Source organism: Platichthys flesus, chromosome 6, assembly GCF_949316205.1.
Source record: "Platichthys flesus chromosome 6, fPlaFle2.1, whole genome shotgun sequence".
Taxonomy (NCBI): Eukaryota; Metazoa; Chordata; class Actinopteri; order Pleuronectiformes; family Pleuronectidae; genus Platichthys; species Platichthys flesus.
This window is the reverse complement of record NC_084950.1, coordinates 754,458-766,819: the sequence shown is the minus strand read 5'-3', so window position 1 is coordinate 766,819 and position 12,362 is coordinate 754,458. Positions and strand designations below refer to the sequence as shown.

The 12,362-nt window shown below is 42.4% G+C and overlaps 1 protein-coding gene and 1 long non-coding RNA gene across 4 annotated transcripts; one reads left to right on the top strand and one right to left on the bottom strand.

The window, feature by feature from the left end:
- The first annotated feature begins 99 nt into the window (after positions 1–99).
- Positions 100–12,024, top strand: LOC133954709 (GRAM domain-containing protein 2A). 3 transcript variants are annotated; one of them, XM_062389179.1, is made up of 12 exons: positions 100–174; positions 2,806–2,916; positions 5,636–5,693; positions 6,971–7,043; positions 7,209–7,312; positions 7,849–7,947; positions 8,283–8,354; positions 8,616–8,675; positions 9,156–9,291; positions 9,366–9,459; positions 10,220–10,321; positions 11,185–12,024. In XM_062389179.1, exons 2-12 carry the CDS (start codon positions 2,810–2,812, stop codon positions 11,231–11,233), a joined length of 954 nt encoding a protein of 317 aa, XP_062245163.1. In that variant the 5' UTR covers positions 100–174; positions 2,806–2,809; the 3' UTR covers positions 11,234–12,024. The 3 variants fall into 3 exon arrangements, with proteins under 3 accessions (XP_062245163.1, XP_062245162.1, XP_062245161.1); XM_062389178.1 differs by lacking the exon at positions 100–174 and adding an exon at positions 1,106–1,724 and having other exon boundaries at positions 11,185–12,023; XM_062389177.1 differs by lacking the exon at positions 100–174 and having other exon boundaries at positions 1,805–2,916; positions 11,185–12,023.
- On the bottom strand, positions 9,191–10,295 carry LOC133954740 (uncharacterized). Its single transcript, XR_009920813.1, has 3 exons — positions 10,178–10,295; positions 9,411–9,982; positions 9,191–9,309 (listed from the first exon to the last, which is right to left on the bottom strand). It is a non-coding gene; the product is annotated as an uncharacterized LOC133954740 (long non-coding RNA).
- Positions 12,025–12,362: the final 338 nt, after the last annotated feature.

Sequence of the window (12,362 nt, the reverse complement as noted above, 5' to 3'; positions counted from 1 at the left end):
TATTTTCGTCTCAACAAGAAACTTTCCACTCGCATAAGGGTTTTACTTTGAAGCTCACTTCCGGTTTCCGCTCCACTGTGTCGTTGGAATAATGTGAACTTCACTCTGCGGCTCCAGAACTGACGACAGCGCCACACCGAGCGGACCTGATAGAAGACTGCAGGACCCGTACAGGTGAGTGTGTCTGTGTGAGGGCGTGTGTGTGTGTGTGTGTGTGTGTGAGGGAAAGAGTGTGTGTGTGCGTGTGTGTGAGGGAGAGTGTTGGTGGGTGTGTGTGTGAGGGAGAGAGAGTGTGTGTATGTGTGTGTGTGTGGGTGAGGGAGAGTGTGTGTGTGTGTGTCTGTGTGTGTGTGTGTGTGTGTGTGAGGGAGAGAGAGTGTGTGTGCGTGTGCGTGTGTGTGTGTTTGAGAGGGAGAGAGAGTGTGTGTATGTGTATGTGTGTGTGTGTGTGTGAGGGAGAGTGTGTGTGTGTGTGTCTGTGTGTGTGTGTGTGTGTGTGTGTGTGTGTGTGTGTGTGTGTCGGGGAGAGTGTGTGTGTGTGTGTGTGTGTGTGTGTGTGAGGGAGAGAGTGTGTGTGTGTGTGAGGGAGAGTGTTGGTGGGTGTGTGTGTGAGGGAGAGAGAGTATGTGTGAGTGTGCGTGTGTGTGTGTTTGAGAGGGAGAGAGAGAGTGTGTATGTGTATGTGTGTGTGTGTGTGTTTGAGGGAGAGAGAGTGTGTGTGCGTGTGCGTGTGTGTGTGTTTGAGAGGGAGAGAGAGAGTGTGTACGTGTATGTGTGTGTGTGTGTGTTTGAGGGAGAGAGAGTGTGTGTGCGTGTGCGTGTGCGTGTGTGTTTGAGAGGGAGAGAGAGTGTGTGTGTGTGAGGGAGCGTGTGTGTGTGTGTGAGAGGGAGAGAGAGTGTGTGTGTGCGTGAGAGAGAGAGAGTGTGTGTTTGTGTGTGTGTGAGCGTGAGTGTGAGTGTGTGGGGGTGTGATGATGATGGTGGTAGTAATGGTACTTGCATGAGTAGTATTGGTATTAGCACTGTTGTACTAATTCAGTATAATAGTATAATATAGTAATAGTATCAATAATTATCAGTAGAGGAAAGAATTTACTGCAGTACTGAGGTACTTCATTATACCTCTTACTTTTACTGCAGTACATTTAACTGACATAAAACACATATCAGTTCTCATGATATTTACATGTAAAATACATAGGGTAATAGTAATATATACATCTACTGCACTTTTACTGCACTGTGTTTTAACTGAAGCGAACCCAGTACTAAACACGTGTATGCCGCTAATTTACTAGTTTACAGTAGATGCTGCTCGTACGAAGACAGTAACTAAGTACATTTATTTGATTACTGTACCTTTAGGAGTAATCTGTTACTTTACTTCAATAGCTCATTAAAATCATCTGAGTTTATATTTTCCAATCCAACAGAAATCTGTAGTTTAGATCAAGGTGAAGCTGCGTTCTGTTCAGTCGCCTGTTGGTGGCGTCACACCCTCAAAGTCAAAAGTTACTTTTTATCCAATGAGGGAAACAAGATGGACGACGTGCAGCTCAGCGGTCCTGAAGGACGCCCCCTGGTGGTCGGTGAGCTGCTCCTCTGAAGCTTCTCCACGTGTTCAGCTCCTTCTGGATGATGATGATGCAGAGGTGGAGCCTGACTGAGAGCTCAATGACACGCCCACCTCCTCCCATTGGACACTATTAGCTATCAATCACACGGTGGTACCCCCCCCCCCCCCCCCCCCACACACACACATCCGGTGCTTTATGGTCGGTTTGACTCTGAATGATCATAATTCCCTGATCGATCTTCAGCTGTGTGAAGAAAACGTGAAACTGAAACTCGGAGTCGTTGGATCATGTGACGCCACAGAAGCTAATACTTAGCGCGCTAGCACGTGAGTAGCGTAAACACATGAGAGACGTAACGGCCGGGGGGGAATAAGCAGATGAATATCAACGTTTATTTACTTCTTCTGACAAACGGCAGAGAGCTCTCCCCTCCAGAGGGCGCTCTTCTGAAGGGACATGACCACATGACAGAGAGCGCCCCCTGGTGGCAGAAGGTTCCACACTGTGCTCCTCAGCTGTGTGTGTGTGTGTGTATGTGTGTGTTAGTGTGTGTGTGTGTGTGTGTCCCTGAGGCGTCTCTTGATTTAATCAGTGGGCTGAGATTCTCGGTGCCATGGAAACCAGTAGGACTGGAGCACACGTGTGGGAGGATCATGCCTGTCGCCATGGCAACTGGGTTTCACTCCTCTCACGTGTCTGCGCACACGGAACCTGCAGACGCACACGTCTCAGTTTCTAACACAATAATCATAACATGCTATAAATATTAAAAATGATAAAGACGCTAAAAATAGAACAGACAGCCGCCTCCCTCTGGACATTGATCCAATCATAGGACAGATCTCAGGTCACATGACGACGCCTCTGATCCGTCTTCACTTCTCCATACCGTTGCCGTGGTAACAGAAGACACTAAATACCTCCAGTACTACACTAATACCAGAACTACACTAATACCAGTACTACACTAATACCAGTACAGTGGGACAGTATTCACTTCAATGAGTACTAGAGACCAGACCCACAGTTTTAAATCTACAAACTCCCTGTACTACACACTCTAGTATCTAGTACTCATTCTAGTACACACTTAAGTATCAAATCTAGTACTTGTTGTATTTAGCAGGTGTCCCCGCCTCCATGACTCGACTCGATAGGCTGATGGAATGAACCATTCCATTTTTTTAGGGGTGACAGGTTTGTTTCTTCCTTCTCTTTGTTTCTTCAGGCCGATGATGATGATGATGTCGGACAACTTGGATCAGAGCGAAGACGTCCTCCCCCCCCATGAGCTGGAGCCCCCCCGGGAGGAGGACGGACACTGCCCCCTGCCCTTCAGGTGAGTAACTGCATCTTTAAGGTTAAAGAATCCGACTGAGGCGATTCGTCTCCGTTGAGTTTCAAAATGGAAACATAGAAAAATAAATAAATACAAATTATCGAAGTTGCTGTTTTATCCTGAACAGTGTGTTGTGTAGCAGTTGTTTAGATTGTTGTGTATTTTTCAGTATTTTCTTACATAAAGTCCAGACGTTAAAATCCTCATCTGAAAAGAAAGAGGATTTAAGAGTTATTAATTTTGTTGTTTCCACCAGAGACAGGTCCCCACATCCCACCTCCTCCTGATCAGCTGCTCATTACTGTGTGTGTGTGTTTGTGTGTGTGTGTGTGTGTGTGTGAGTGTGTGGCAGCAGATGAAAGGACACGTGCAGCAGAGACAATACATAAAGAGGGAAAAGCCTCAGTGTCTCTCTCTGCTCTGTTATTCCTGTCACGTACAAACCAAGCTGGAGGATCAGAGGCTGTGTGTGTGTGTCTGTGTGTGTGTGTGTGTGTGTGTGTGTGTGTGTGTGTTTGTGTGTGCAGCATGTGCATTCTGCTCACGTTCCCAAGCAGCAGAGCTCAGAGAGAGAGGCTGGTGAGAAGGACAACGTGTGTGTGTGTGTGTTTAAAGCCTAAATTCATTTTTCCTGACAGAGAATTGTGACACACACACAGAATCACACAGACACACACAGACGCACACAGGCACAAACACATACAGACACACAGACACACACAGAATCACACAGACACACACAGGCACAAACACATACAGACACACAGACACACACAGAATCACACAGACACACACAGGCACAAACACATACAGACACACAGACACACACAGACTGGAGTTCACAGTTAAGTTTGACTGAGTTTCATAAAAGCTCAGAAAAGTGTCCAACATCAAAAACAACTTGCATTAAAATGAATAGAGTAACATTTGTAGAGCAGTGCAGCAGTGGACCATTTATTTTTAATAAAATGTATTTGTAAAACTTTGATTTGATTTCACCCTCAACTCTGACTCACCAGAGTTTACTCATGTGTGAACGCAGCTTGTTGCTCTGCTCCACTTTCCCTATTCACACTGAATAATTAGTCCTTTATTGTGTGTGTGTGTGTGTGTGTGTGTGTGTGTGTGTGTGTGTGTGTGTGTCACTCTTGTAGACAATCGCTCCTTTCACACACTCCCTGAGCTCCATGATGCAGTGAACCAAACTGAATCAGTGTCTGTGGGAACGTTCACTGTTTATACAACGACAAACATCATCTATAACTTCACAACTTTGTGTCGGGGAAACTTAAATATTATTAATCACTGATCCTCTTTATATACAGTCAGTGATCATCTTTATATACAGTCACTGATCATCTTTATATACAGTCACTGATCATCTTTATATACAGTCAGTGATCATCTTTATATACAGATCATCTTTATATACAGTCACTGATCCTCTTTATATACAGTCAGTGATCATCTTTATATAAAGTCACTGATCATCTTTATATACAGTCACTGATCATCTTTATATACAGTCACTGATCATCTGTATATACAGATCATCTTTATATACTGTCACTGATCCTCTTTATATACAGTCAGTGATCATCTTTATATACAGTCACTGATCATCTCTATATACAGGCACTGATCATCTTTATATACAGTCACTGATCATCTTTATATACAGTCACTGATCATCTTTATATACAGTCAGTGATCATCTTTATATACAGTCACTGATCATCTTCATATACAGTCAGTGATCATCTTTATATACAGTCACTGATCATCTTTATATACAGTCAGTGATCATCTTTATATACAGTCAGTGATCATCTTTATATACAGTCACTGATCATCTTCATATACAGTCAGTGATCATCTTTATATACAGTCACTGATCATCTTTATATACAGTCAGTGATCATCTTTATATACAGTCACTGATCATCTTTATATACAGTCAGTGATCATCTTCATATACAGTCACTGATCATCTTTATATACAGATCATCTTTATATACCGTCACTGATCATCTTTATATACAGTCACTGAGGATCTTTATATACAGTCACTTCTCTTTATATACAGTCACTGATCCTCTTTATATACAGTCACTGATCATCTTTATATACAGTCACTGATCATCTTTATATACAGTCACTGATCCTCTTTATATACAGTCACTGATCATCTTTATATACAGTCACTGATCCTCTTTATATACAGTCAGTGATCATCTTTATATACAGTCACTGATCATCTTTATATACAGTCACTGATCCTCTTTATATACAGTCACTGATCATCTTTATATACAGTCACTGATCGTAAATCTTTCTGAATTTGTCGGCTGTTTTTATTTTTGCATGAACTTCATGTTGATTTGCCTCCTGCTCTCGTGACTCCATTTACATGAGTGTGTGTGTGTGTGTGTCTGTGTGTGTGTGTCTGTGTGTGTGTGTATACTTGATTTGTTAAACCAAATATCTCAAACCCCGTTAGAAGTGGATTAACACCTTGTTGCTGTAAATTGTCCAAAAGTTAATGAAAGTTTAAATGAACTTGTTACAACATTTAAACTTTTGATTAACAACTCAAAACTCAAACATTAGTTAGTGACTGTGAAGCTGCAGCTCCAGTGTAAGACATGTGGTCACTTCCTGTCACATGACTCCTGATGACACCAACGTACAGCTGAGGATGATGTCATGTGTCCCACAGGCTGCAGCTGATCGATGACCTGACGTATGAAGACGTGAAGAAGTGCTACAGAGGATCAGTGAGTCACACAGGTCACACACACACACACACACACACACACACAGGTCACACTAACACACACAGGTCACACACGTCTCCCTGTCTGTGACCTGTGTATATGTGTGTGTGTGTGTGTGTGTGTGTGTTATAGACTACAACAAATCCAGGTTTAAGACAGAACAGTAAATCCATCAGTACCAGAGTGATTGACAGTTTACTTTCGGTCTCTAAGAATAACTTTGGAACATTAGAGGAAACCTTTTGTTTATGTGACAATTTTAGTTCATTAAAACATGTAATTGTCTTTTAAAATCTGCTTTAGTTCACATCTGTCAAACTAAAATGACTTTATTATCCTTCATTATTTATTATTATAGGATTATTCATTCATGAGCTTTATCTCTTTGATATCTTGCTGTTGAGTCTTTGTTCCTTCAGACAGGAAACAGGAAGTCAGCGTCTGTTCTCAGAGAGCAGACGTGCAGTAGCACAGTTTGTTTCATGATGTAACTTCAGGAAGAAGCTGCGTAGTTTGATTTCAGCTGTTACTGGATCAGATCTTTTTTCTTAGATTTGTGTTAAAAACCAGGAAAACTGTCAAACTGCTGGTCAGAGTTTTCCAGAGCTCAGGTGACATGAAACCTCTTGAATGAAACAGAAGAAAGTTCTGAATTGATTCATTGATTCACTGACTGATCTGCTCTATAGTTTATTGTGAAGAAGCAATAATTATAAAATACTAGAAGCAGGCAGAAGCAATTTTCTACTTATTATTATTGTCAGTGTGTTATTATTTTCATTTGGCTCATCTCGGAGACGTCCTGTGCCGGTCAAACACTGCTCGACCATGTCAGCAAACTCATGAAGAAGAATACAACTCCCATCAGTACATCACTAGATTAATGTGCTTTAATTGGCCTAATCACAAATAAGCTGTTTTCATTGTTTAGGCAAGTAAATGTCCTGAAGTGTGTCAGCGTTGGAAAAAATGGAAATCAATATTCTGTCAAAGTTTACCTGTTACTATTTTTATAGATGAATGAACTCAGTTAATAATAATAATAATGAAAACAATAACAAAAGGTCTGGAGCTGCTTCGGCTGCTGGGACAAATAAAACTGAAATTACAATGAAGTGTAATGAAAACAGTAACAGACCAAGAAGTGCTACACGTCTGGATTCATGTTATTATACATGTTATTACACATGTTATTATACATGTTATTACACATGTTATTACACATGTTCTCACATGATTACAGAAACATAAATGATTGATTGTGTTTGATTCCACAGACGGTCAGCAAATACAACTCTCAGTACCACAAACTGTTCCAGACTGTTCCTCAAGAGGAGATCCTGATGAAAGGTCCAAACTGTCTCCAGATCTCCATGAAAACATCTTGATCAAGATTCAGTCCAGCTAACCTGTCTCCTTCTCCTTCTCCTCCCCTTCCTCCCCCTCCTCCCCCTCCCCCACCTCCTCCTCCTCCTCCTCCTCCTCCCCCTCCTCCTCCTCCTCCTCCTCCTGCAGTGTACTCGTGTGCGTTGTTGAGGGACATCCTGTTGCAGGGCCGTCTGTACATCTCCAGGAACTGGTTGTGTTTCTATGCGAACCTGTTTGGTAAAGACATCAAAGTGAGTGAAGACATTTCAGTTCGTCTCTCGTCCTTCGTCCTCACGCAGTCAGATGAGCTTCTCTCTTGTGATTGGTCAACCCTCAGAAGGGTTCCACCTACACACACGTGTAACAGATAAATGTGTCGCTCTTATCACAGACTTATCACACAAAGAAACTTTTACTATCAAAAACTAAACCTAACATGGAAACATTCAATCAGAGCGTCTGAAGAGAAGAACAAAAACATTTCCTGTAGAAACCGTGTTGGCTGAATTATTGAGCAGGTTCATGAAGTCTCATGTGATCGCGTCCTTAAGTCCGAGTCGAGTAGTTATCAGCTCTGAGATCATGAGTCCAGAGGGGAGGGTAACTGACCAGGACACGTACACACACGTACACACGTGATCCCTGTACATACAGGACTGAGAGGAGTCCTGTTCATGTACATGTGTGTACGTGTGTGTCCAGATATTTGTTGACTCAGTCGTCCTGTGGACTCAGGTTAAAGGTTAAAGGTCAGTGGGTCAGAGTGGGTTGTGCTCTGCTCCCTCAGGTGTGTATCCCCGTGGTGTTGGTTCGTCTGGTGAAGAAACACAGGACCGCCGGCCTGGTGCCGAACGGCCTGGCCATCACCATGGACACTGGACAGAAGGTAACAGGAGCCACGCCCACGAAGAGTCAGAGGATCTAAACGAGTTATTAACTAACGTTACCAGAGCTGAGGGGGTGGAGCCACAAGAGGAGCTCATTTACATATTTATATATCAGCGAATACTAAATGAGACAAAGTGTTTAGATAGAACCAAGAATTACAAGCATGGAAAAACTTCTCGATATAGAATTAAGAGGCTCAGAGATGAGATTATGATTTTAAAGTTTGAGGATTGATTTTATAAATGTAAGAAAGTAACTGTACACTGACCTGCATGTTGTCTGTCTGTCTGTCTGTCTGTCTGTCCTTCTGTCTGTCTGTCTGTCTGTCTACAGTATGTGTTTGTGTCCCTGCTGTCCAGAGACAGTGTGTATGACGTCTTGCGGAGGATCTGCACTCATCTGCAGGTTAGTAAGGATCAAACTTTCAGTACAGACAGACACAGACAGAGAGACATCAAGGTACAGACAGATGTCACATTACAGACTTACGTCACAGTACAGACTTACGTCACAGTACAGACTTACGTCACAGTACACACAGTGTTCTTTATTAATGTATGATTTACATAACATCCTCATGACTCCAGTTTGATGACTGTTGACGGTGTGTTGGTCTCTTTCTGTGTGTGTGTGTGTTGGTTTCTTTGTGTGTTTGTGTGTCTGCAGGTGAACGGGAAGAGTCTGAGTGTGAAACTGTTCCTGGAGGAACCCATTTCTCTATCAATGGTAACAATATTCATTCATAAACACATTTGATCACTTATTTTGAAGCAGCTTTAACCAAGTCTTTTTTAAGCTCAAATGAGTTCTGTGATGAGTTACAGATAAAGTTGAGATTTGAGAAAGTCACAAAACCGTTAGAAATTAGAAATGAAGATAATAAAAGATTATTTAATAAACTTTCATCACAGAAACAATCCATGAAACCAGCTGTTCCCAAACTAGAGCTGGAGACCTGCAGGAGGGAAAGAATTTAAAAAGTAACTTTAACTTAATGACTTTAACATAATTGTTAATTAAGATGAATAAATATTTACATTTCAAAATAATATAATGCAAAGTAATATTTGTTTGTTTTTTCATTTCTCTTTAATTTGAACCGATTTCTTTGGTCCAGACTCGTTTCACTTCTTTAGAGACGCCCACACACTGATCAGCCGTCTCATATGATGTGTGAGTGAGAGTCAGTGTGTGTGTCTCTGTCAGGACGAGTTTCCAGAGGTGTTGAAGTGGAGGAGGAAGCCGTCGCTGCCCGTCGTCTCCTCGTCCCTCCCAGACCTGCTGGGAAGCTCCTCCCCCAGCCTCGCCGCCGACACGCCCTTCAGCACGCACACGCTGACCGGTAGGTAGGCCCGCCCACCTGTCAATCAGAAGGGGTTGCAGACAGTGAGATGTGTTGTCTTCTGGTTTGTGTAGACAGCAGCCTGGAGACCGAGAAGATCCTGCTGACAGAGCCGGTACCTGAACTGGGTCACATGGAGTACCAGCTGCTCAAACTCTTCATCCTGCTGTGAGTCCCTGAACGCACCACGATCCTCCAGAAGACACACAACACGGCCCCACAATATCACTTCATGTGTAGAGGCACAGACACGCACTCTGAATCCAACCGGTCCTGATCAGATCCTGAATCAGAACGTCAGTGTTCGCTGAGCTACGAGTCAGAGTCACTCCAGTTTATTATTTATTGTGTTGTTGGTCAGTGCTGCCCCCTGCAGGTCGTTGTTCAGGTTGCAGCAGGTCCACACAGCCTCTAAACTCATCTCAACACGTTCTGTTCCCTCTCGACACTCAAAGGTTTTTTATCCAGGTTCGGATGATCAGCGCCGGAGGAAAGAGATCAGTGTGGAAAACCAGTTTCACTTTTATGCAGGTGCAGAAACTCCAGTGGTGGAAATGTTCAGATTCTTTACTTCAGTATGTGACAATACAATTTAATACAACAACTTGAAATACCTCACTCAAAGTGAAAGTACATCAGTACTTCAGCAGAAGATTCCTAAGTGTTCGAAGCTTCAGCAGCGGAATATTATCTGAAAAATTGAAAAATATTTATAATACAAACAAGTAAAAATACGTTTAAAATTGAATCTGATTGTTAAATATCTGTAAAGGAAACAATGAGATAGAAGATAAATAACACAAAGAAACGTTTGTTCTCCTAATATGACATCTTCTCTTTCCAATATTGCTGTAACGTGACTTTCTGTGGTGGAGTGTCCTCTGACCTCTGTGACCTCTGACCTCTGTGTCCTCCCTGTGTGTCTCAGTGTCTTCCTGCTGGTCCTGTCCTCCTGCTACCTGGCCTTCAGGGTCTGTCGTCTGGAGCAGCAGCTCAGTTTCCTGAGCAGCCAGCCGACGCCCAGGGAAAGGTACACACGCGTTATCAAGTTCAATCTGTCACTTCATCATTTAGAATATTAAGACATTTGATTTAAACGTTTACTGTCACATAGACAACGTGCTAGACTCAGTCATAGTGACACGTTCAGTGATATTTACCGTCTGTATGAACGAGGGAGCAAAGTATCCTGAACTGACACAAATTTTATTTAATCATATAAATAAAATCTGTAGTTTGTGAACCTGCGGATTCAGGAACAAACTCCTGAACTAAACTAAATTACATCTCCAGTGTAAAGTGTGTAAATGAATATGGAACTGACAAGAGGAGGAACATCTCGTCCTCTCTGCAGAGAAATAAATAGATCTGAATTAGAATCAAACTAATAACAGGTCGTGTGAGTCGGTGAAGCCTTCAGCCAATCAGAGCCGAGGTTCCAAGTGCTCCCGCTGTGTTCCTACCCATCATGCATCACGTCACGTCAGCGCTGTGCAGACACACAAAGTCAAACACACCTATCACACACTCAGGTGGACTAACCTGCTGGGCTGATTGGTTGCAGGGGCTCAGCTGCACCAACCAATCACACGAGGTGGGAGGATCCAGACCTGAGGTCCACATTGGCTAGAGAGCAACACAGTAAATAGACATAAACCGTATAGTGACACATTTCCAATGACTTGTTCTACCCTGGTATTTTTTTTTTAATTTTATGACTTTTTGGCCTTTCTATGATATTTTTATTACGTATTTTACTCAGTTTCAACAGTTTAAATATTTGCCTGTTTATTTATGTATCAAAACCTTACTAATCATTAGATGATAAATAACAAATGTGACACTCGAACAAATAAAGAGAGAGATTAACAAACTGGTCTTCACTGTTTCCAGGTGTGGAGAGGTGCCCTGTTGGCTGGCCAATCAGAGGACAGGGACCTGATGCCAATCAAAATGAAGTCAAATCTGCACTTACATAGACTTGCCATTAGGGGGTGACGTCGAGAGGAGACCGATGAGTGGAGCAGCCATCAGCGGCTGACCTGTGACCCCGCCGGGACCTGGTTACCATAGAGACGTCACAGTAGTCAACCAGTAGACTGACCTCTGACCTCTGACCTCTGAGGCCGTGTGTGTTTACGTGAACATGTGGTGAAGAAATAACCAGAGACTGAAATGTCAGCCGCTCTCACTGATGAAGAATCAGTTCAGAAGACGGAGCTGAAGCGTTTCTCCTCGTGTTTTCCATCGAGCTCCTGAACGCCACACGACTCAGGACCATGTGCACACGACTGGATCTGAAGCTCTGTGATTGGATGTTTGCTGGATCTGAAGCTCTGTGATTGGATGTTTGCTGGATCTGAAGCTCTGTGATCGGATGTTTGATGGTTGCTGTAAGAAAAAAAATTGAAAAATCTGTTGCTGTATTTCTTAACATAGGCTGTAATTTAATATGAATCAGGTTCTTAATAAAACACTCCCTGTGGTGGAAGAAGAAGTCAGAAAATGTACTGTAGTGAAAGTACCACGACAGCAAAGTGAAATGCCTTTTTTCAAGTACTTGAGTACTACCAAGGTACGAGCAGCGGCCTGGTCTCATATGATCATTTATGACATCATGATTGTCACGATTCAGCTGCTGTAGGTTTATACGTCTGTCAAATGAAGCTTATACAGTTTAATGTTGTAACAGATTTATTCAGTTAAATAAAAGGTATAACTTAAGATTAAGTACAGATTTATATAAAACTAAAGTTTATGTATTATATAATATGATTATTTTTTATTATTATCACAGTGATAAAAAAACTAAAGACTTTATTTTAATAACACCTGTAGTTTGAAAGCTCGGTGTCGTTGAGATCTGGATCAACACACGACAAACACCCGAGTGAACAGCAGGTGGCGCTGACAGTTTAAAAACCAGAGAGCAGAGGTGACCGAGCAGAACAGGAAACAGAACATCCTGGTTCTGTCAAACAGGAAGTCAAGTTCACGACACTGGGACAGTTTCCTGAGTCCGAGACGAGACGCCTTGGAAACTGTTAACTACACAACAGTTATTTTTACTA